The 24,856-nt window shown below is 39.0% G+C and overlaps 2 protein-coding genes across 4 annotated transcripts; one reads left to right on the top strand and one right to left on the bottom strand.

Annotated features, from left to right (window-relative positions):
* Positions 1-36: 36 nt before the first annotated feature.
* Positions 37-10,096, bottom strand: mocos (molybdenum cofactor sulfurase). The gene is made up of 16 exons (XM_066679242.1): positions 9,865-10,096; positions 8,869-8,958; positions 8,688-8,754; positions 7,035-7,676; positions 6,830-6,906; positions 6,530-6,729; positions 6,257-6,373; positions 5,779-6,171; positions 5,384-5,546; positions 4,736-4,820; positions 4,284-4,408; positions 3,889-3,985; positions 3,616-3,757; positions 3,420-3,524; positions 3,176-3,253; positions 37-2,794 (listed from the first exon to the last, which is right to left on the bottom strand). Exons 1-16 carry the CDS (start codon positions 9,989-9,991, stop codon positions 2,690-2,692), a joined length of 2,613 nt encoding a protein of 870 aa, XP_066535339.1. The 5' UTR covers positions 9,992-10,096; the 3' UTR covers positions 37-2,689.
* Positions 10,097-11,404: 1,308 nt separating this feature from the next.
* Positions 11,405-23,270, top strand: zgc:110045 (uncharacterized protein LOC664755 homolog). 3 transcript variants are annotated; one of them, XM_066678760.1, is made up of 14 exons: positions 11,405-12,009; positions 13,199-13,242; positions 14,074-14,202; positions 14,908-14,931; positions 15,062-15,094; positions 15,321-15,437; positions 15,821-15,952; positions 16,799-16,927; positions 17,289-17,378; positions 18,853-18,894; positions 19,431-19,506; positions 20,516-20,568; positions 21,048-21,217; positions 21,664-23,270. In XM_066678760.1, the coding sequence occupies exons 3-14, from the start codon at positions 14,119-14,121 to the stop codon at positions 22,010-22,012; spliced, it is 1,299 nt and encodes a 432-aa protein (XP_066534857.1). In that variant the 5' UTR covers positions 11,405-12,009; positions 13,199-13,242; positions 14,074-14,118; the 3' UTR covers positions 22,013-23,270. The 3 variants fall into 3 exon arrangements, with proteins under 3 accessions (XP_066534857.1, XP_066534856.1, XP_066534858.1); XM_066678759.1 differs by having other exon boundaries at positions 18,835-18,894; XM_066678761.1 differs by lacking the exon at positions 18,853-18,894.
* The last annotated feature ends 1,586 nt before the right edge of the window (positions 23,271-24,856 follow it).

Raw genomic sequence — 24,856 nt, 5'->3', positions numbered from 1 at the left:
CTATAAAGCTAAAGGCCTTCTAGATGATTGGCGGATTCCACTGCAGTAAAATACGGCAAATTCCATATTAATACTTTTCATTTTAAAATACATTTTGGATGAGTATGCATCCACACACTTTTGGACGTGCAGCATGGTCAGTATGAGATATTTTGCCAAGCTGGCACTGTGTCTATATTTAGTTCCTGCATACCAAAGCCAAAATGCAATCTATTAACTTGGATTATCCAGTGGAACAGGTCATGGGGTCAGATTTTGCCGCTATATGAAGGGGATGACTGGTAAAGTGCCAACTAAAAGCGGAGTTGGGAAATGCAGAGCATGATTCATGTGTTGTGTGTGTCTTAAAATGACAAGATATAGTCTTTCAAGATGAAAATTTCACCTGCTTTTTTCATTAAATAAGAATTAATGTTATAGCTCATGGGCTGAGCAAAGATCAAACTCCAGTTACGGAGTTACTTTAGCCTGAGAGGGCTACTTTTGCTTTTGTTTTAAACACTAAGCAATGACCTAGTAACAAAGAACTGGATTCACACTGCTCTATCTTCAGGACTTTGATAATGCAGCCATGGCATAAAGCTTAGTGAAGCAGACCAGGGGCTGGAAGTCTCCGGTTCTATCAAGCCAGCAGGAAATTTAGGACGGGCGGAGTTAGGAACAACTCTATCTTCTCCTTCAACATCCACTTGAGCAAAGCCCCTAACCCCGAACTGCATCCTGGGTGCTGATGTGGCTGCTCAGTGCAGAATGTGTGCTCAATGCCTCTAGTGCACTAGACTGTGTATGTGTTTGTGTATTCAGTGCGACACCACAGATGGGTAGAATGCAAAAGCACAGTTTTGTTGTAATTTATATAATGACTGTAAAGAAATCTTAATGTGTCACCCTGTGAAGGACTGGCGCCACTTCCAGGGTGTGTTCCTTCCTTACACCCAGTGATTCTGGGTAAGCTCTGGACCCACCGCGACCCTGAACTGGATAAGCGGTTACAGACAATGACTGAATGAATGAATGAATTAATTCAAATGCCAATGTGTTTAATTGTTTTTTAATAGAATGGGTTCCGTCTGAGCAGCTACACATGAACCATACCCACAGTCAAGTGCTGACAAGTCTACTCCCAATATTGGGTCTTGGAACAGTGTATCTATGACTTTGGTATGATAGAAAGTCGGTCAACACAACTTGGATGAGTGCAGTTTGTGATTGAGAACTAACACTAATATCTCTGTGTTGCTGAATGCCATAAACTCCTCACAGGAATATTCTAACATCTAGAAGGGGAAAAGGTTGTTGCTGCAGCAAGGGTTGGTAAACTACCCATACACAACATTCATTGTACAGGAAATATTGGATGAACTGATGTCCACAAATGTCTGATCACATTAGTGTGCATCCTTCCTAGCCTTAAGTGTGATTCCTAGACACAGCTGTAGCTTATACTCCATGTTCATTCTGTCTAAAAATGCTACCAATCATTCTGAACTTATTACACAGTTTTGCAGCAATGTATTGTTCACTTGTGCTTGATGTTGAGAAACTAATGCATATAATGATTTGTATTTATGTTTTTAATTTGTCTACCTGTCATCTCTGAACTGACTGCAACTAATCTATAATACAAAAAGCCAAACACCAATAACACAAAGAATCTAAATACATCACAGGCAACAACCACAACATCTTTTTTTTGATGTTTTATTATATGACACTATTGCCATAAGCATATTTCTGACAAATGGCTGCACAAAATACTCATTAGAATTCTCTGTGTATTTGCATAATGTATTTTGCAAAAAATGATCACTCTACTGGACAGCTAATAACATTAGCTTTAGGCCAGAGTCTCAAAATAAATTACAACATTTTTCCCAACATCAAAACACCTGGATTTCAGTGTGTATGTGCAACACAGTTTCCATCCCCTGGCAACAATAATACTAATACTGCTTTTTGATAATGCAGTGAAATGTTTGGCATGTTGACCTATATGCTGTTAGACCACTGCGTTAATGTTAAAGATATTTATAAATGAATTGGATCCTAATTTGTAATAAAATGTTCCCCTTTATCATTATTAATCTTTAATTTGAAAATACAATAACCACTAAAACAAACTCTTTGCTGGGAAATGGTTCATAATTTCTATTTTAAGAAGCTGTGAAAATGACTGGCAACTGAAACATGTGTAATTCATAGCAATGAACTATAAATTTGTGAAAGGCTTCGTGGTTTGGCTGACAGTATGGATTAATTTATGATGTTTAGCCCCCGCACTAACAAGTATCATTCCATAGCAGGTAGGGAAATTGACTTTAGTGGTAGTGAAAGGACTTACAGGTGTAATTTGATAAATTAGAATATCTTCAAAAAGTTAATTTATTGCACTAATTCAGCCAATGCAAACCCAAAGACTTTATCTCAGAAAATTAGAATATTCAACACAAAACACCTGCAAAGGTTTCCTATGCCTTTAAAATGGTCCCTTAGTCTGGTTCAGTAGGCTACACACTCATGGGGAAGACTGCTGAATTGATAGATGTCCATTGACACACTCCTGCTGTATCCAAGCATATTAATAGAAAGTTGAGTGGAAGGAAAAAGGGATAACTGCAGCCTTGAAAGCATAATCAACAAAAGGCCATTCAAAAATTTGGGGGAGTGGACTACTGCTGGAGTCAGTGCTTCAAGAGCCACCACACACAGACGTGTCCAGGACATGGGCCACAACTGTCGCATTCCTTGTGTCAAGACACTCATGACCCAGAGACAATGCCAGGAGCGTCTTAATCTGGGCCAAAGAGAAAAAGGACTGGACTGTTGCTCAATGTCCAAAGTCTTGTTTTCAGATTAAAGTAAATTTTGCATTTCATTTGGAAATCAAAGTCTAAATTTCTGAGATAGTGACTTTTGGGTTTTCTTTGGCTATAAGCCATAATCATCAACATTAAAAGAAATAAAAGCTTGAAATAGATCACTCTGTAATTAATCATTATATGAGTTTTGCTTTTTGAATTGAATTTATCAAGATGCACCTATATGTGTATATTTATACATTATGTGCACATTTACATTCTTCCAGGCTTTTGGACCAGCCTTCATTAGTCTTCAATATTCAGTATTACAGTGGTTTTAAAATTCACTTGTTGACATTTTCTGTCTGTACACTTACATGAGAACAAACAGATAAAGTGGAATGTGCAGTCAGGTTTCTTTGAGGTAGGTGAATTAAGTACACTCCAAAAGTGACCTTTGAAAAAGAAATTTATTTTACAATCAGCAATCTGTGTTTAAAATATGTCCATGTGTATATTATATACATTATATGAACAATTAAAAACAAAATGCAGCAGATCAGAACCCGATGGGTGCTGATTTGCTTATAAAGGGTTAAAATGCTATTAAATTACACTAACCTTCCCACTTCGGCATTCCAACAGAGACTTGAGTGGCTCCTGGGTCCTAATGCTAGAGGTCTGATCAATTCCTATCATCTGACAGCGACCACATTTGCCTATCACCTTTAAAATGAAAGTATAAAAAATATGCAATTTACATGCCACATATTGTTCTTCTTCATTTAGTTTGTTCATACTCTTCTTGACATCTAACCTGAAACAGAGTGCCTCCTATTTTCATACCAGACCACTCCTCTTCTTCAAATGGTCTCGAGCTAGAGACAATAAGGTTTGCCCTGAAACGATGAATGAGCTGAAGCATGTCGAAAGGTGCGTCATTATGGGAATTGTCCTGTCTGTGGCAAAACATTTAAGAGAGATCTACATAAGATTTCATCATCTTTGGAAATAAAAAATGTACCCAAATATTTTTTTGCCATGCTACAGGTTTTGGACATGTATAAATAATGTGTAGTACAGTCATTACTTGTTAACAATATGATCCAGCAGAAGAGACACACTGGCTCTATTAATCAGCAAAAACTGAGCCTCATTTACCAAAGAGAGTGCAGAGGGGCAGATTCCTATGAGACACAATTCAAATCATATTAATCATACTCTGTCAAACGTCTTCTTTCAATATATATATATATATATATATATATATATATATATATAAAAATGATAGCTGACACACAAAAAAGGAGATCTAACAAATAAAATTACCACCACCAGAAGAGCGAGTTAAACAGGACTGGTTAGGTCTAAGGTGTGTTAACAAAAGGTGGGCTAAGGAAAACTGTACTTGAATGACATTTACTCCACATTTCCACCGAATCACGAATCAGCATGTTAGTATTATAAATGGGGCTGGTAACCTACCTTTTTCTTGGCCCATTTTCATATCCCGAGAGAAATCTGGATTTTGCCTAACGAGACAGCAAGGTTTGCCCAGAAACTCTGAGAGCCAAGCTGACACACTCTCCCCACAGTCAACTGCCTGTATTCTAAGAAACGGCAGAGACACATTGATTATTTTAATGTGGATTTCAGAAGTAAGGTTGGCAAAATAAGCCCAAAGAATAGTGACTCTATAGCTGTACCAGCTTTGATTACACTTAGGATATACCTACAACATTTGTTGCACACCATCATAACATCAATGAAATATTTAAACAAAGCTTGCAATGTGTTTCACAACACAAATTGATATGAACTGCCTGAATGCATCAAAGAAAGGCAGGTATAAGTCAAAAATCAACAAGAATAAATAACAAATAATGAAAAAACAACAACCCAAAAACAATTTAGGGAAAAACATGTTTTCTGCTTACCTGTCACCACAGACTTTGCTTTGACATTTTCGTAGAACATGATTTTCTCCACTGGCCTCCAGGGGAAGTGTGATGGTTTCCATACCTGAAAAACCATTCTATTTCAGTTTTTTTATATTAGAGTATTCTAATATATTTATTTATTGGAGGTTAAAAAGAAATTATATGGTATTTTAACACATTTTTGTGCTGTGACATGAAAATTCACATAACCTCTGCACTCCTTCTATTTTCCAGATGTTTAATGTTTTAAAAATATAATTTAATTAAAAATTTACCAATTTAAAAAAATTGCTTATAAATAGACAGCAGGGCACTTTTGTGGGAAACATTCAATTCGTTGGCATGCATTGATGTGTGAAAAACATGTCTAGTCTTAACAAGTCCAAGTTGTCATAAGCTCTGCAATTATACCTTGATTTTGGTGCATTGGTGCTGTAGAATTGAGCAGAGCTAAATTCTGATTGGTTACACATGTCATGCATGAAAGAGGAAAGCCATAAATCCCACTTGATCATGAATGTGGTTATTCAATTTGCTAGAAGAAAATGACTGGCTTATATATGCAACACACTCGCCTGCCCCATATGAAATGGCTTACTGTAGGTGATAAAGTTGCCTGGAAATTCAGGCTAAGATGTGCCTGACCTGGAGCTTGCAACCGCAAGATATTGGATGCTAGACAGATGTGTGGGTGGATGAGACAGAGTTTTGTCTCTCTCTTCTGGCTCAGACACACTCCATTCTCATTCACTACCATCCATGTACGGTCATATAATAGCCCGTGTGGTCCTACTGGCCACTCAGTCACCTTTGAACACCACAGCATAAAGTGAGAGTGTTAGATTGAATTTAAAAGGAAAGAATTAGACAAGTATCAACAATCATTTTACTGTCGTTTTAAAAATGTATTAACCAAACCCAACAACCAAACTTATTATTAAATTTGGATTTCATACAAAATAACATTATGTACTCCTGAAAGCAGGGTTACATGTTAACTGAATGGATTCCAACTGAACATAAAGCAAATTTTACTGTACCTCAAATGCAGCACACGATTTAATAGGATAAATAAATATATTGGTAAGTGTGCAGGGCTTCCCAACGTTCCTTTCTGATTTTGAAACCACTTCACTTGATTGATTGTTCAGAGGAGCAGGAGAGGGGCTCAGTTGATTCTCCTCAGGCACAGTTCTACTGATGTACACTGAGTTCAGCAAATCTGAAACAGAAGCCTCTGTAGTGGTAGCTGATCTTATCCTGGCCAGTCTCTCTTGGTCCAATTTTAGTGGTTTATCCACGAAGCAGTTAACAACAAACTTTAGAAAACTTTGACAATCCTCAAAAGTTGACATGTATCCAAAAGAGATGCGGATGGATCCAGTCGGACGGCCTTCCACCAGGTCAATATTATCCCCACAGACATGACCAGCCTTTAAAAAAAAAAGAAATCTTATTTCTGGTAATAATCAAGTGTTTTACAATAATATTTATAACATTAAGTATTACATATCTGACCTGGAGGTTCCTCTTCACCTCTTTGTTGCTAATGCCTAGATGGGCTTGACAAGCCCCTGTGTTACAGAAACATCCTGTGCGCATATGAATATTGAACAGAGAGGCCATTTTGTCTACCTGTGGAAAAAGCAAAGCAAAGTGGAGCACTTCAAATTGCACTTCTGCCAAACAGATGTAAAGGTAACTCAAGAACTTGTTGAAGTCCTTAAAATGTAAAGTCCCAAGAAGGTTAAAGTTACACAGAGAAAATACTTCTCTCTATAGATTATTTACCTTAGAATATCCTACCACTTGGCCATGGCGGTCCAGCAGGTTGAAGTTCAGGACTGCTCCCTGCTTAGCTACACTCTCAAACTCATTGTCACAGTAGATTTGAGCCACAGGCTGCTCATTGTTATGGCGCAGGCAGGAAAGGATCATGTAGGTGTAACGAGCTAAGCCAAATGTGTGTAACTGAATGTTCACCATGCTACCTAAGGAGAAAACGCAGAACATTGCATTAAGAAAGCCTGAGTCACAAGAGAACCCCTGCAAAAATTAAAGGTTAAAGGAAAGTAATAAAAGCTCAAATACCAGTGAGTTTTTGAAGGACATCAAAACCGTGATGAAGGGAGATAATATCAAGGAACGAAATGGTGCCATCTTCAAATCTAAGGATTATTATACATACAAATCCAAAAAGAACTATTCAATGAATTTTTTTATTTAGGTTTTATAAATACAGAAGATGACACAGGCTTTGTAATGAACAGTACCTTTTAGACTGTATTATATTTACCTGCTAATAATGTTTGACTTTGGTACAAAATAGTCCTCTCCTGCCGTATAAGCTGAAGCTGTCCCTCCACCAAAGTAACCTTTTCTCAACAGCTCCGCTGCCTCATTCTTTACCAGCAAGGCCCCGAGTCCAGTGGGGAAGCCAAATATTTTATAAAAAGAGATGGGGACGAAGTCAGCAGGGTGCTGCTTCAGGTCAAGTGGCGAACAGCCAACAAAGCTGGCAGCATCCAGCAGTACGAACCATCGGCCTCTATGCTCACAGGTTGGGTAGAGCTGCTGAGACTGAACCCCCGTCACATAGCTCAGTGGATACTTCCGCCCTGAGAAGTTACTCTGGGCAGGGTAACAGAAAAGATGGGCCACTGAAATGTCATGCTCTGTAATTACAGTCACTTGATTATTTTGATGGTCTTTGGCCCTTGCTTCCACTTCTTGAGGTGAGACGGCTAATGTTTTAACTCCTTTAGGAATGGTCACCCCACGGATGCCCACCACAGAGGTGTGGTTATCAGTGAAGTAGCAAAACTGGCTTCCTGAGCCCCAAGGGAAGGAGTCAGCCACTAGTTTAAGTGCAGCAGTGCAGCCAGCGGTGAAGATTACAGAGTACTCCTGAGGGCTGGTGTTAAAGTGTTCCAGTATCCTACAGGGCAAAATACCACAGCAATGAAAATAAGAAACTTTAAAAGACTGCATAAGGAGCATTAAACTCAAGCCCCGAAAGACCTCATTGCTGTCCTCTGTTATTTTCTCTGCTATTACATATGCTAATTTAGTCATTTTCAACAATAGTGTTAGTGTTAAAATTGCATATTTCAGATGCCCAATATGCATTTTCAAATTCTAATTTAATTCTACCAATATTTATAGTTGCAAATTTCAAGATGAAATTTTTTTATTAATCTCCAAAGGGAAATTCACTTTTTCCATGTTGTAGCATGTATGGTATTAAAAGAGAAAAACAAAGATACATTCATTCATTCACTCTCTGTAACCGCTTATCCAATTCAAGGTCGCGGTGGGTCCAGAGCCTACCTGGAATCATTGGGCGCAAGGTGGGAATACACCCTGGAGGGGGCGCCAGTCCTTCACAGGGCAACACACACGCACACACATTCACACCTACAGACACTTTTTGAGTTGCCAATCCACCTACTAGCGTGTGTTTTTTTGGACTGTTGGGGGAAACCGGAGCACCCGGAGGAAACCCACGCGGACACAGGGAGAACACACCAACTCCTCACAGACAGTCACCCAGAGCGGGAATCAAACCCACGACCTCCAGGTCCCTGGAGCTGTGTGACTGCGACACTACCTGCTGCACCACCGTGATGACAAAGATACATAAAATATAATAATGAAGAAGCAATAAAATAATGTTAATAAGAATATAAATATTGTGGAATAAAAACAATGAAATGTATGTAGTACATATATATTAGACTTGTACTGAGAAGTAAATTCAAATTTAAGTTTAAAGTTCCTGATTTTTAAGTAGCAGCTCATCTAAAGACTGTAATGCTACTTCTCATATATGGTCATATTTAACATGGCATATGCATATTCTAGATCATAATGCAGAAGCAGTTAGTTACAGTATTGTCAAAAATGTATGACGACTGAGAAAATTCTAGACAAGTGTGGAACAGAGTACCTGTATCGGACACTTTCCACTGTGTCATTTGTCAGTCTGCTGCTGGCATTGTGACTGTGAGGGTTTCCTAAAATAAAGATTTAATTAGAAACACTTAATGTGGACGAAACATCAGTCTGAATACTGCTTGCACTTACAGATCTACATGAAAAACGGGTTACCATATATGATAATGACTAACCATACACATTCCTTAATATATCCTCATAAAATTTCTTCATCTGCGATTCAGGAAACAGCGTTGTCCCTGCATGGTCAAGGTACGTCACATCTGTGAACACAAACATTAACGCAAAATGAAATCTCGCAGATCGCAAGTGATAACCGACAGAGGGCGCCTCAGTCCACAGAGAATGACTGAACACAACACCACACTGCAGACATCCCACAGTAAAGCTGTTCGGTTCCACAGAACTTGGAGTCGACTCTACGGCCAAATACAAATAATTTGAATAAATAACTCTATTCAAATAGCCAAACTTTATAACACTGCCGATTCCAAAACAAAGTAGTTCACACAAAGAGTTCACGGCACGAAGCATTTTTCTGTAAAGGCTGTAATGCAGTTTATAAAAGAACACGCATGATTTTCTAATAGACAAATTACTGAGATTGGAAGCCAACATTTCACGATCTAGGGATTTGAAATTCACCCATAGAGTATGATACCTACACAGTAAATACTGGATCAGAATTTAGCCAATTAATGGGGGATGGCCGTGTATCTGAAATGTACTTTATGGTTTAAAGAACTTCAAGTGTTATATTGTTTTCGACATAGTTCCGTACATTCTGTTCAGCAAGTCTACTGCGTGTCCAATGATATTTTCAAACAGACTGTATATAAAATATTCGACTACTGGAGCGGAAATCGAGTCGGAAGATTTGATTCGCGCTCCTGAATGTGATGAATAAATGAATCGATTCTTTTATTGGTATCGACTCTTACGTCCACAGACGGGCTGTTCTTTACTTAGGGAGTAAGTTAGCATACATGCTAATGCAACAAGCAGGATACCTTTTTAGGATTTTTTGGGATATTTAAAAGACGAGGATTCTACCTACACTGCAGACGACACGCTTTCATAATTAAGGAGAAATCGGTGCTGGTGTAACTTTAGTAACGTACGTTAATAACTTATTTGAGAAAACGACAATGGCACTGTGAATTATTTACCTTTAATCCTGGCAAATTCCTGTTGTATCAGTTCTCTGTGGTCAGTACCGAAACCGTAATGAGTCCAGATTTCCTTGAAACTCTCAAACGTGTTCAACCTGCTGAATTCACTCTGAAACGACTCCATTATTTGGAAATGTCAAACTGTCTGAAGACCATCACACCACTGACATTTCCTAGAGTGAAAGACCAGAAAGCTCAGTCACAAAGTCCACACATCAGCAGAGTGTTCGTTAACGTCGGAAAATGTTTTAAAAAAAAAAAAAAAAAAAAAGACCCCTTTTAGTTCCGCCAAAAAAAAAAAAATCCCGTGTCCTGTCCTTTTTGGAGTGTGTCCAACTGGTTTTATCCTGAAATTAAGTAAATCAGTCATGAAACACACAGCTTTGTAACACGATTATTTTCCCAAAATGGCCTAAAATCTCCATGCAGTTTTGTAGCTGACTCTACAGTGGAACCGAGAAAATGGGCCATTTATTAGAAAATGCACAATATGTTATACAACTACATGGACAAATATGGCCATATTACACTTAGTTATACAGAGAAATCAGTCATTATTATCACCTGATAAGACCATCTTAAATATGAAAGAAAAAAACAACACAAGAACAAATGAAGAATTGACCCAGATTATAAGACTCAAACTACATAAGAAGCATATGAGGCCATGCTGTTGGGACTGTTTACATCTCAATAAATTAATTAGGTAGAAATTTTAATTTAATTTCTGAAATGTACAATTTTTCCAACAAAAAGCTGCCTAACAGAAACCTATTAAAACAAATAGTTAATAATACAAACCCTAATGCTTGAGACATTGTTTCATGACAGATTTTGGCCCTAAAGCCTTTTAAAATACACACATGATCCACAGGTACATGCTTTGTATAATATAGGCTAATAATATTTTTACTGTATTTATTTATTTATTTTTTTCAAATATACAAATGTTTTGCAACTATCAAAAATTCAGAATATATGTTTAGTGTCATTGGTCATTTTAGATAGTAATTGCAATGTTTTTGAAAATCTCTAGCATAGTCTGTACAATTTAATACTCAGTATACACATGGCCATTTTACAGGTTGACCTAAAGCAGGACATTTAATTACAGTTGGTACAAACCTTTTTACATCAGGTGATTTATCACAACATTCAAAGTTATTCAAAAGAAAACTAGTCTTTTGGAAGTTTACTCTTAAGCCATACTTGATGCTAATATATTACAGCTTTTTAAATCATATTCAGATTAATACTATATAAAACACTTAGTTTTATACAATGGACTTAAGAGTTTAAAGCAAGAGGGAGGGAGATTGAAAGTGTCCACCGTTCATGGCCATCCCAAACAGCAGGCAGTAATTAAATATGCCACTTCTGCTCCACTGATTCACTCACTTCATAATTTGGCCGCTGAACTGAATGAATCTCTTTCTGTTAAAGGCCCACATTGTTTTCACAGAGCTTTAGCCTCATTAGCAGAAGTAGATGCTGGGGTTTTGGGGGGAGGGGTTGACAGGCTGCTGTGTCTTCCCATCCATAATAATGTGACACAATCAGTTTGAAGATGATCATTGGAGATTCAAACTTTACCATGCTGGTATTTTTTAATTATTTCCAGTCAAATATTGTAAAAAAAAATCTCACCATCGTTTGCAATTTAGTAGGTATGTAACGGGCCTGTTTCAGTGTGGTCATATATGTTTTACTTGGGGCTCATAAGTATGAAGATGAACATCTCATTTGGACCTTATTCATCAGAGGCCAATATATTTTTGCTTGTTTTCCTGCTATACACTACCCTGATGATGAAGAAACTCCACTGTCGTTGAATTAACTGGGAGTATTAGGCAACGCAAAGGAGTTCAGGCTCAGTTACCCTGCTGTATGGGCTTATCAGAGGCTAAGCCAGAGGGGAAAAAAACAGTAAAGCTAGTCTCAGTCGGGCAGAGCTACGGGCACAAGGCCATCTGTCCATTCTCTGAATACAACTGACAACAAAGGAGGGCAATTCTTCATTACCAGGACCATACAGCCACTGGAGACTCACACACTCACATTGTTGGAGTGACAAGAAAGACAAGAGGGAAAAAACAACTGACCAGCACCAGCCTACTGTCTCAACCTCTATCATCCCAGCAGGTCAGTTTGCTAACTTGTACCAAAGCTATTTGTCACGCTTTCAGTCTGGGACAAATAGGCTTATTTACGCGTTTAACCTGTCTGGACTACGCTCTACTGGGAATATTCTACAGGAAAGTTGTATGAAGATGGGAAAAGTCGTTCTTTAAGTCTGTTCCTTAAAGTTAATCTTTACGTAGACCATACATATGTACGAAGTATTTTATGCATTTTTTGATCCTCTTAGTCCTTTTTTTTCTGTTTTTCACATGGAGGATTATGTGTATCCAGTGTTATTGGCAGCCACCATCTGCACTGTTATATATATTGTTATAAACGGTTCAAATAGGCTCTATAGAAATGATAAAGTGAACCTTTTAAAATGAAGTCACAAACTAAAGCAAATATGTAAATTATATACATTTACATAGAAACAAAATTGAATTTTTGAATTTATTAGAATTTATGTATACTTTAAAGAGTTTTTGAAAGTCATTGAATACAACATATAAACACTAACCAATACGTTCTGATATAGTTTGACTTAATTGCCAAGAGCTGAACAAAGTTAACTTCAGCAATTTACAGAAATGACAGTTTACATCTTGCTGTGCACATCTAAAGCAAGAAACACACTGATATTATACTGATGTTATTATTACTCCATGTTTCTTTTTTTGTTCACGTTTTTGAGGGATGTTGGACATATGAGTAAATTAAACACATGTTCATATGTGATCATCTATATGTATATCTGTGTCTGTTAGTGTGGTGTTGGGACATGACGGAGTGGTTTTAAGGACCTGGGGGCCTGCTGACAAGCTTAAGGAGACAGAAATGGGTCAAAAGGGTTTTAGCATTAGCCAAATAAATCCTGGCCTATAGGATTAGGCAAAGGCAGTGGCTGTTTGTTTGATGCATTTACCTGATGAAACAACAAAGAAATAAAAGTCCAAAAACGACTAGACTTGTTACTGCACTGCAGATGTCTCATAACCAGTTAGGTCCATTGTGACCCACATTATTAATATTGATCTGCTTAATATTAATATTCATGAGCAGTATTTTATAAATTCACCATATTTAAACCTTGATTGTTTCATTTGTTATTGATCTAGGGTCATGATCAGTTTAGCATATGCAGAAACATTGCTTTTTATTTAGTTTTCTTTCTGTCTTTCTGTCTTTTCTGTGCCTGCTGCATTAAAAGTGTGATGGCGACAGAAAGAACCATGTCTGCTCTTCAAACCTCATGTAAGTATCTGAAAAACAGAGAAGAAGAGGTGAAGTATTGTTGAATGAAGAGTGCAAAGACAAAATGATGTGGAATTGTTATTCTGTGCCACCTAGAATTCCTAATGAAACTCATTGTGTTAGCTGCAGGGCCTCATTAGGCAAAGATCAGGCACAGTACCCATTATCAGAGCAAAACTGCACAATAACTACAACTGCATAAGATATTCACACAAGACCTTCAAAGGATCAGACGCGTTTGGAGAGCTAACAGGAGTCCTTTTTCATTTTCACCCTGTATATACCCCATGACCTCACCACGCTTATCACAGAGTCTCAGAAATAGAACACGTTACATCTCACCACAATTTAGACAGAACATAAGAGGAATGCAGTGAACAGTCCGGCACTGTGCTTACTTACAGATAAATTAACAAGATCCCGTTAGACACGGTCTCACACACACATCACTTGATCCTCAGAGCCAGCAGAGAAGTGGCTCCTTTTGAGTCTTATCCAACATTGTCACAACAGTTTATTAAAGGGAAACCAATGGAAGCTACCTGTCTGTGGCTCCCACTGGCAACAACACTGAACTCTCACATTCTCACCCACGTCTCACAGGAATGAAAATAACATAATAACCTTACAGCATAAAATTGGAACCATGTATCAATGTAGGAATTAAATGAATATTTCTGCAGATACAGTCTTTGTCGTTGGGGGTTATTGGAGTAATCAAAGACACAGAGCTTGGAAGGCCTGTGAAATGTGCAACTGCTTATTGAATTGCATTTGGTGCTCTGTACTCTCCCTTGAATTGCTAACATCCTTATCTATTTGTCCGTGCAGAGGCAGTCTGTCTGAGAGCAAGAAGTGTCCGGATCATCAAGGAATATGAATATGAATGAGAAGGAGTTCAGCTTGTCTGAGGGAGGGCTAAATGTCACCCTCACCATCCGCCTGCTAATGCACGGAAAGGTGAGGCTGGTAAACCCTTACATTATAAATGTTTATGAGCTGTTTCAACTTGGAGTCTTCCATAATAAATTAGTATCTGAAAGTATAAATCATTTTGTTTATATGTCTGACACACTGTTGTTTCAAAATATGTTATTACACTTCAGCATATTACTTTACACTCTCAATTCGGTACACAATTGTTTCAAAATTCGAATCAAAATCTAAAGACTTCAGCATATGCTGAACATATATTAGAGATTAGATATAAAGTAGTCTTTCTGCATAAGTAAGGGTAAAATGTAGTTATTAAAATTTGTCCAAATATTATTAAAAATATAAAAGGAATATGGACTGATTACAACTGTGCAAAACCTGGTGGAGCATGAAAAATATGACCATCAGTGAAACAGTATTTAAACTGACATCCTTTTACATTTAATAGAAGACTAGTTTCCTATCTTTCTTCATAAGACAACTCAGGGCTGGGTCTGGACAATGTATAATTGTTAGGAAGCTGTTATTGATAAATACACAAGAGCAGGTGGATTTTATGGACTAAAAGGCCAATATCATCTAAGATTTCAGTTTGGTCTCTGAACATTCTTATTGTTTAATGAACATTTTTTTCCACAATACATAAGAAAAACTGTGTTCAATTCCTAGTATAACAAGCCATAAAAAGAAAAGGTTATATGTTGGGTATTTTTTGCTTGTCTTTTGTAGGAAGTGGGCAGCATCATTGGGAAGGTATGTAGAGAATAATTAAAACTATATTGCTAAACTTTATTACAATTATACCTTATTAAAGTTTTACTGTGTATTGCTTTGTATTTTGAGAATTTGTTGTTTTTAATACTTACTATTGTTTGGTTCTCAGAAAGGAGAAACTGTCAAGAAAATGAGAGAAGATGTAAGTAGTACTTTAAAGTTGCATATTACTAGGAAATATGAATATACGCTACGCTACACCAGTTAAATCTCTTTATATAGTGATGGTATTTTTTTAAATAAAGAGCCTAAATTAGACACTAACTTGGATGATTGCTTTTAAGGTTGGCTGGAACTGCACTGAATAAAGCGTAATTAGTGATAGAATGAAGGGCAAAGCTCATGTATATACTTTTCTCTGTTTGTAGAGTGGGGCTCGTATTAATATTTCTGATGGCTCCAGCCCAGAGCGTATCGTCACCATCACTGGCCCAGCTGAGGTCATCTTCAAAGCCTTTGCCATGATTGCAGAGAAGTTTGAGGAGGTTTGTCGTGTTATGCTGGAAAACATCATTATGTGCAATTAACTTCATTCTGCTGTAATGCTTTGGCAATTATTGCACCAAGGATTCAAACCTTTTTCAAAGAAGAACGTATTAAGACTTATTGAAATTAAAAAGGAATCCTCCTTCGTGCTGCATTTGGAAACTGTTGATATACTGTGAAACGCTTCCTGTGATGGCCTCTGTGGGTTTGAGCTGTAATTGAATTTTCTTCATCAGTCACCTCATGCCGTACCCTAGTCATTTTAGAATTAATATCTGCTGTAATTAGATGCTTTTTTTCAACTTCAGATACAATCACAGTGCAAAGTGAAGCAAACGACTCGTAATGAAGGCCACGTGACACTGTTGCTTCTCTATTGCAGGATATCCTGGCGTCCATGGTGAACAGCACCGTCACAAGCCGACCCCCCGTGACGCTGCGCCTTGTGTTCCCTGCCAGCCAGTGTGGCTCTCTTATCGGCAAAGGAGGCTCCAAGATTAAAGAGATCAGAGAGGTAGATATGAGCTTTAATCTGCTACCAAACAGATTAAACAGAATGAGAGTTATGAAGGTCTGTGGGAGTCCCAAATGGTTCATAGCATGGTGGTTTGTTCAACACTTGGTGTTCTTCTTTGTTTGCATGCCCAGCACAAACGCTCTGGCTCAGTGTGATTAATTGTTCTCATCAATGCAGAACTTTTGTATTCATGAGCTAAGAGCTGCTCTATTTAGTCTCTAGTGCAGCCACACCACGTTCCCTTTGGCTTTCATTCCAAATATATTAAACATACCTTGTTACTACAGCTATCTGTCCACTATGTTTTTGACTAAGAAGAACAGCAGTTCAGAAGTAGCAGAAATTCAGGAAGCAGTGCCACTTTCATCACTTTGTTAGGGTTTAACAGGAGGACAGTGGAATTTGTTGAAAGATATTTGCTTCTGCTCAAGGATTCCATCAAGTAAATGTTACTGGACTTTCTATTCATGGCTGTGGCTGGTGAAATGGTTGGTTGAATTCCCGGTTGTTTTGAATGTGTAGGACAAGATGACCCACCAAAGCGCAAACAGATTCATATTTATACAGTATCCAAATACATTGGACTAAATAACTGCTCACATCAAAATAATGTTCATTAATTTTATTATAAACTGCTGTTTTCAATTTCATTATGTGGTGCTCTGAAAAATAAAAGATTTATATCTTTAAAATTCATATAATAAAAAAATATTATTTATATAACTGTGGTTGAGAAGCAGAAAAGCATAACATCATTGGTTTAGTCAAAATACCATTTCCTCTAGTCATTACTGCTTTTTGACTCGTCTGAGACTGGATTGCATTAGCAGTTGTGTGTATCAGACCACAGGTGCTCAGGTGCAGGTGGCTGGAGATTTACTTCCTGAGTCCACTGAAAGAGCAGTGACCATCTCCGGGACTCCTCATGCCATCACGCAGTGTGTGAGACACATCTGTACCGTCATGCTGGAGGTGTGTATGCATGTGCATGTGTGTAATTTAATTACTACAGCTTAGAAATGAATATGGATGATTTCCCCTGTGCTTCAGCATTATCGCAGTGTGGGATGTATGTAATATATTGTAATTTTTCACCTACATGCTTCATTTGAATTCCATTTCATTATGTTCAGTGGGTTTCTGAGGTTTCTGTCCTGTCTAATTCATCTAGCAGCACTCCAGGGGTTTCCACCAGCTTAGTCACTTTTCAGTCTTGAGTTTCTCTGCTTTGTGCTATAAATGTTGACTTGGGAGTGAGACTGAGAAAATGTTCTCTCTTTCACTCACTGAGCAAATGTATATGTTCTTTTTATTTTTTTACTTTTCCATGTAGTCACCACCTAAGGGAGCGACAATTCCTTATCGGCCCAAACCTTCCCCTGGTGGCAATCCTACAATCTTATCCCAACCACATACAGCTCCTGTGAGTACCTCGACCAACTCACAACCCTCATGACATCTTTCTTCGAGCAGCAGACATGTTATGTTATGAAAGCTTTGTGGTTATAGATTCAGTGACTCCACTTAAACATTAATGATTGCATAGCTGCACTCCCACTGGGGAACTATGAGTGTGGATATTTAGGCTAATGATTGCATTGAGATCAGTGTGGCTGAATAAATCTTGCTTTCAGATCTCATCAGTAATGTAGTCACCACACAGGGCAGCAGAGTGCTTCAGTGCTCTCACACATGCAGATAAGACTTGTTCTGTGTGGCTTGACTGAATTACTGATCTAGGCCTGTCTGCTTTAATCAGAGTAACAACTGTCGGCAGGGTTCCCTAACAAAAATGGAAAAAAAGATGCTATACATCACAATTAGCTACTAACCATTATCCATCTACAGTCCACAAGCAGGCAGGGGTAGATTATGCCTATTGTGTGGTGCCCCTTGCCATGGGATTTTATATTCTCTCCACTAAAAAGGCAGAAACTCTGGCATGATTGGCACTTCACTTGGAGATTTTTTTTTACTTTAACATGTTTAGACATGTTTGTTCAGACTAGCTTCAGAATCACATTCTGTCAGAATTCACTACCTGTATCCACTGTGATAGATAATGTTATTGTATGATGAAAACACTGACACGCCTGGCATCAGATGTTGTTCTCTTGGCTGAAGTTTGCTAATAACACTCCATGAATTAGATATACTAAAGTGTTATGTAAGCTGCCATCACACCAAAATGCTATTACTGCAGTAGATAAACTGCAGAGTATATTATGTTATTGCTTATTAATTTTTTTTGTACTGAAGGATACATCTTAATTGTAAATACAATAAGAAATTATAGCCAATGCAATGTTTATATACCTGTCTACCACTGAGCAGGTAAATATTATAGTCTAGGCTATATATTATTGTCTAGTCTGTCCATAGTATAGTCTTTTACTTTTCAGAATAATACACAAAGATGTGTTTGTTTATTAATGCTGCTTAGACCTTTAATTTGTAACATCTTCACTGGTCATGATTTGTTTAAGAAGCTGCATGTGTGATAAAGCAATCATGACCTTTAGATGGACTCAGCTGTGTGGAAGTTTGAGATTGCGAACTGGTCAAGCATGCAAGTGCCCTGTAGATTATTATTAATGTATATCTGTGATACTGAGAAGCTTCTAAAGCACATATTATAGGCTTTGAAATGTTACAGGTTGCAAATGTTCATTAGCATTCAACAGACCAGGATCTGTCTGGTCGTAGTGGTTGTCTAACTGTGTATTCATACAGTGACCCCTTGTGGCTACACTGTGCAGTGGTGGTTGGTCAGATGACTTTCCATCTTATTACCCTAATGCTTGTATGTGCGTAATCATTGAAAACCATGTAATCCATTTTATGAAGGTGTTATTCATTTAGTTCCAACCCGCCTGAAGGCATTTTCTTCTATGCAGGCCTTTGCTATTCCAGGACAGTATGCCATTCCACCTCAAGATGTGAGTGCCAATGTTGCTGCGTTATCAGAGCTCTTGGTCATCTCTACTATACAGTCACTGCCTCACTCCCTCCAGCCACCTCCTGCCCTCTCCACCACCACTACCACCACCAGCACCACCACACCTCCCCCCACTGCATCCCACCACACATCTCAATGCCCTTCTCCTTAAACACAAGCACTGGAACCAATACTAATAGAGCAGCTTTAACTGTGAACACATACATCAGTTGTTGTTTCTCATCCAGAATCATTTATTGCATTTGAATGACTAATGCCTAGTGTTTACTAACACCTTTTCCTCCTTTGTTTCTTCACCCATTGCCCTCCCATTTGTATCACAAAGAAATGTGTTGATAGAATCAGATAAGAGTACTGTCATTATGTCAGTTATTCTGGGGTGAGTCCTCATGAGCCCTGATAACAGATCTAATTGTGAGTCTAAAAGATTGGCTGTGTATTGTCTGTAGATGTCAGTTTTCCTCTGAAATAATTCCAAATGATTGGCTAGATCTAACCTCCCTTCCTACCTCGCAGTTGACCAAGCTTCACCAGTTGGCTATGCAGCATATCCCCCTTACCTCCCTTGGGCAGAGCAACCCTACCTTCCCTGGTACGTACCCAAAAGCTCCCCAGGGAAGTCTGTCTCTACCCTCCATCACTCTGTCTGTCTATGCCTACATCTTTGAATCTTTGCTCTCTCTCTCTCTCTCTCTCTCTCTCTCTCTCTCTCTCTGTCCATCAATCTCTGTCTCTCTATCTCTCTCTCTCCCAATTTCCATTCTTTCCTGTCGTCTCTCTCCTCATGTGTTCACCATCACTGAGTTCTACTTATGCACTCTGAGGAAAGGGAAGGAAAATCAATGTCATGGTAAGGCAAGAGAAGTCATAATACTGTATGTGTCAGAAAGCCTACCTTATGCTGCACACACTGGGGTCTGACGCTGGCTGATGGCCCAGGTGACTTTATGCTCATTGTCATCTGCTGCAAGGAGTTATGGCCATGTCGTAATATGTGAATCACAGCATTGTGGAGGCTTTGTGATATATATACACGTTCCACCCCTGTCCTCATATGTTATCTCAGCATAAAGACATGTATTCCACCTTACCCAGCTTTTGTTCATTCATGCGTTTTTTTATTTTTTATTTTTTGGTTGTTTGTTTTTTGTTTTTAAATATCCTCCCGTGTTACTCCATGCGTACCTCCACACCACCCCTAACCTGTTCAATTCCACCAGCATGCTCTCCAGCCCACAACCCTTTCACACCACTGCACACATTCTTACAGCTGCACACAGAGCAGAGGGCCGAGAACGATTACCGTTAGTGAAGAAGAAACACTGTGACAGTCTGTCAAAAATGGGTGTTTGAGATGATTTTTTTTTTTCTGAGAACCTGTTTAAATTCAGCACTGCCTCAATTTCATCAGTTTTAACTATTTCATGACTCATCTAGCTAAACCCTTCTGCCTGTTTGGATTATCGATTCAGCTTATTTTTTATCATTTTCACATATAGAATTGAAAGTGTATTATACTTAATTTTTTTTACATTCAATGTTATTTGATGTAGACTTTCAGTGTTATGTTGAGATGTTTCCCACTACATCTTCCTTCCTAGGCCTGGATGCCGCCATTGCAACAAGTTCTCACGAGCTGACCATACCTAATGATGTAAGTCCTCACAATGCAGTTAAATAAAATGCATGTGCAACCATAAAGCTTGTCAGAAGCCCAGTGTGACAGATTGTCGAACACTGATTACAGTTCAAATTACATTAATGACCTCACTGGCAGTGTTAGACCTACTGGAAGCCTGCATTGTTTCAACTGCTATTAAAGCTTCCGCCGCTTTCTGATTTCTCTGCTGCTGTCAGCACTGTCAGTGCACCTTTCTTCACTCATTAGAAATTAGCCTTCACTGCAATAGACACAGAGGCACAGCAGTGACCGTAGTTGGACCATAATGTAGTGAGTTATTATATTTAACATGGCATATTTTAGTACAAAATTATTTTACTTTTTCCAGTTCCAGCTCTTCGCAAATTTTGTTTGACTTTAATTAAGATGACATTTCAGCCTGTTTAGAATTGCAACTTGCCCACTAAATCATACAGATGCTGTCTGCTGCTCACCCTGTCATCTCCTCTCAGCTCATAGGCTGCATTATTGGCAGACAGGGCACTAAGATCAATGAGATTCGCCAGATGTCTGGAGCCCAGATCAAGATAGCTGGGGCCACAGATGGTTCGGCTGTACGCCATGTCACCATCAGCGGCTCCCCAGCCAGCATCAGCCTGGCCCAGTACCTCATCAGTGCCAGGTAAGAGATCCCCCTAACAGGACAAAAAACAACCTTATGACTTTTACACATGTAGCTGGCATTCTGGGCCAAACGTAGCTCCTGTAGCTGGTGGATTGGTCAAGGTGTTATACATGTAGCTCGTTTAAAAGACCAGAATAAACATAAAGAATTTCATGCTGTGCCCTTTTTGTTTAATCCCACCCGTTTTTGACACTCCTCAGCTTTATTAATCCTCATCGAGGCATGTGAAACCCTTTTTAATGGGTCACTCCTTGTAACACCTAACATTTCCCTTTATTGATTTTCTTCTCTTTTGTTTCTCTCACCTTTTTTTGATCCAAATCCACCTTCTTGTGCCCCTACTTCTAACTACGCTATTAACCACATCCTCCCTACCTCTTCTATTCCCTTCCCTGTGGTGTTGGTGTGTGTGTGTGTGTGTGCGCATGTGTTTGTGTCTGCAGTTTAGAGATGGCTAAGCTCAGCATCCAGGCTGCGTCCTCCTCTTCCGGCAACCCTGTCGACCTTAGTCTGAGCTTCCCCCAGACTGCCTCTCCTGCCTCATCCTCCACCCCTTCCTCTATGGCCATGCTGGCTGCCACCCCTTCCGCCATTAACGTCCACTCGCCACAGGCAATGCCCTCTATCCCCAGTGCCCACTATGCCCTCCCGGTCTCCAGTCTGCTGGGCATGAAAACCGTGCCCCTACTCGCCGTGCACACTGCAGCCTCAGGGCTCACCCCCTATACCGCAAAGATCCCAACATCAAGTGGCATCAAAAAATCAGACCGCCAGAAGTTCGCCCCCTACTGACCAGACTCTGCAGCCTGTTAACCTCTCGCTCTCATCTACACACTGTGTTATGTTGTGTTTTGCATCTCTGAAGACTTTGAAGTTTGAGTGTGTGTTTTTTTCCCCTTTCTTGCCCTCTTTTTGGTACATCTTCATGTGGGATTATGCAAGTGGATTGTGACAGAGTGACAAGATGAATTGCTTCTAAAATCATCCTCCATTTTCTTTGGCATCTCATTCGGAAATGTTTGAGATAGCAATCGCAAGCCATATATTTTATCTGACACTCCATTCTTTTTCCTTTTAAAATCCATAGCCAATGGGACTATGGGGTATTGTATCTGAAATCTTGCTCAGGCTTTTTATTTGCTTATTATGACCTGTCAAGTTCATGTACAAACGTGATAAGTAGGATATTAGAGAAAGCACTGCACTAATTTAGAGTTTGTCTGTGATATTTTGCTGGGTTTCTCTAAATTAGTCACTTTTGAGTCATAATTTGCTAATTATGTCTCTTGTGCTTGTTTTCATCTTTCATCTTATTGCATTAAAGCTGGGAAATGAAGTTTTCTGTAATTTACACATGGGACAAAAAATGTTGGCATAAATGTTACACCAACTAATAATTCTGCCGTGTAATTCCATGTAAGCTGTAATGCAGAATGTGTTTATTTCCCCACCGACACGAATACATTCAGTGTGGCATCCACAGCACAGGATATGTGCAGAACACTGTATTTGAGGTGAGATTATGGGGGGATTGTGTAGATTTTTTAATGTAACTGTGAATCATGAAACAGGTGCACTATACTCCACTGGCTGAAGAGAAGTTACATCTGTGTCCTGACTGTCCTGAACGAGAGCAGTGAGTTACTGTCTTGTGGCACTGATGCTGTGCTTCTCTCCTAGGCTGTCTGCAAGGCTCACTGGCCTGGGGCCTCGTTAGCCATGCAGACTCTCATTAAAACTCTGACTGGATTACCCCAAAGCCATATGGGATTCTTAAGAACTCAGTGTTATTCAGGAGAGCCAGGCTGCATGATACGCAAATTTATAAACTTTTAGCCAACATTTTATCCATAAAATTCAGAAAATGCAGTGTTGTAACTTTAGCGTTGACTTTGATTGAAGGATTGTTTTTATTCACTATTTTAAGTCCATTTAGCGTATGCCCTTGTGTTTGTTCTTTTAGACTGTTTTTTTGAAGTCACTGTCATCTGTTTGATCTATGATAAGTCAGTATTCTTATGCTCTTGTTTGTAGAACGTAACACATATTCTTGAATTAAACTGTGGCAGCTTTTTATTACAATACATTCTCTTGGTTTTTAATTTGACATTGACAACTTATGAATTCCTAAAAAAGATTTCTGAACAACTTATGAAAAAAACCTGTAAATGTAAAACTTAGCAATATAGCACATCTTATGTTTCATATATTCTGAGAGTTCTACAGTATGGGCAATGGCTTCTGCTGATGCTGCAGTTGCATTTCTCCATTACGGTAGCTCTTTTCAATAATACATGGAGTGCTAAAGTATGGGTTATTTTGGTTGAGGGAAGCTTGTGCTTTCAGGAATCACAGCTTATGGAGTAAGCCAGTGCACTCCTATGGGAGGATTTGTTTCGGGACACAGCAACAGTGATTCAAATACAATTGCGTATATTTTAAAAGGCCTCTGTGTTGATTTACCATTTGTAATTAGCTGTGAGAAGCAGTGACTTTTTGATATGCAGCAGAAAACTTTGTCTAATTCGACTCCGCAAGGCAATTCACCCTCAAGATGGGAGGCATTCATCCACTTGTGTTCAGTATTCATTTATTTGCTGCATTCTAAGTACTTGTCCCTGCGCAAAACAGAATACGTAATAATAACCGCCGCAACAATAAAAGAAATGTTAACAATTTAAACCACATTCAGAGTGGCAGCACGTCTTTCAGTGTTTTCTACCCCAATTACACAACTGCAGGGCAACTATTGAAATATAGTGCAGCGTGTTTTATGGATAGCTTTGGCTTTAAAGAGCTTTTAACAAATTCCCCTGCCCTGTCAGGGATGAACTTTACTTCACCTCCTCCCTCACCTGGACTTGAAGCAGCAGCCTTTTCACAGGTACAGCATGAACACATTTCCTCGACAGTTGCCCATTTGGGCATGTGCTCAGAGCAGAACATTACCGCGCTGTCACTCACTGACTTTAGGCCTCTTGTCCTCTTCTCAAAAGCTGCGACCCCATTCAATATTGATGAAACAACTTTTGCTTTGAGCGATACACACACACACACATTCACAGCCAAGTAGCCTGGACAAAACCCTGACCAGGAGTGCTGCTATTTCAGAATCGTGCCTGCATGCTAAATGCAAAGGCTGAACATTGTTGGACTAGATCAATAGTTCTAATAGCCGTGTGAGAAGAAGAGAAGCCTGTTCCCTTTGAGGGGGTGAAGCTGGAGCCTACAGCCTGAGCTCCACTAGAATGTTGTGGGCATCTCTGCCTACCTTTTTTTGTTAATGCTGAATTAATGATTTCCCCTCTCACCCTATCAAAGCGGTCCTGATGGAAATGTCTGTGCCCGACTCTGAATAATCAATTATATTAATGCAGGCCTGCACTAGATATGAAGAGCCTTTCTTTAAAGGATGTAATCACCTCGCCCCAGGCATGGCAGACTTACTGCGTAAAAGAGCGGGTGACATCCAGCTTCACCACGGCACACTGTTCACACGCATTCACAGCTTCAGACACATACCCTCTCTGTAGTGGTAAAAATCAACAGATGCTATCTATAGTCCTACAATCAGGGGGTTGTCAAGGCATATTCATTCCCAGCCAACATAGTCAAAGTGGATCTTGTGCATCTGAT

This window comes from Hoplias malabaricus, chromosome 8, assembly GCF_029633855.1.
Source record: "Hoplias malabaricus isolate fHopMal1 chromosome 8, fHopMal1.hap1, whole genome shotgun sequence".
NCBI classification, from domain to species: domain Eukaryota; kingdom Metazoa; phylum Chordata; class Actinopteri; order Characiformes; family Erythrinidae; genus Hoplias; species Hoplias malabaricus.
Note: the sequence above shows the minus strand (reverse complement) of the source record. Positions and strands in the feature narration are given on the sequence as shown.

Excerpts from the sequence above, each read along its gene's own strand:
- mocos (XM_066679242.1), bottom strand. The coding sequence starts at position 9,991 with ATGGAGTCGTTTCAGAGTGAATTCAGCAGGTTGAACACGTTTGAGAGT. Across the intron at positions 8,959-9,864 it reads GGAATTTGCCAGGATTAAAG|ATGTGACGTACCTTGACCAT; the intron begins GTAAATAATTCA and ends TTGTGTTCACAG. Across the intron at positions 3,254-3,419 it reads TGGAATGCCGAAGTGGGAAG|GTCACTTTTGGAGTGTACTT; the intron begins GTTAGTGTAATT and ends TCTTTTTCAAAG.
- zgc:110045 (XM_066678759.1), top strand. The coding sequence starts at position 14,119 with ATGAATATGAATGAGAAGGAGTTCAGCTTGTCTGAGGGAGGGCTAAAT. Across the intron at positions 15,438-15,820 it reads TTGCAGAGAAGTTTGAGGAG|GATATCCTGGCGTCCATGGT; the intron begins GTTTGTCGTGTT and ends TCTCTATTGCAG. Across the intron at positions 20,569-21,047 it reads AGCTGACCATACCTAATGAT|CTCATAGGCTGCATTATTGG; the intron begins GTAAGTCCTCAC and ends ATCTCCTCTCAG.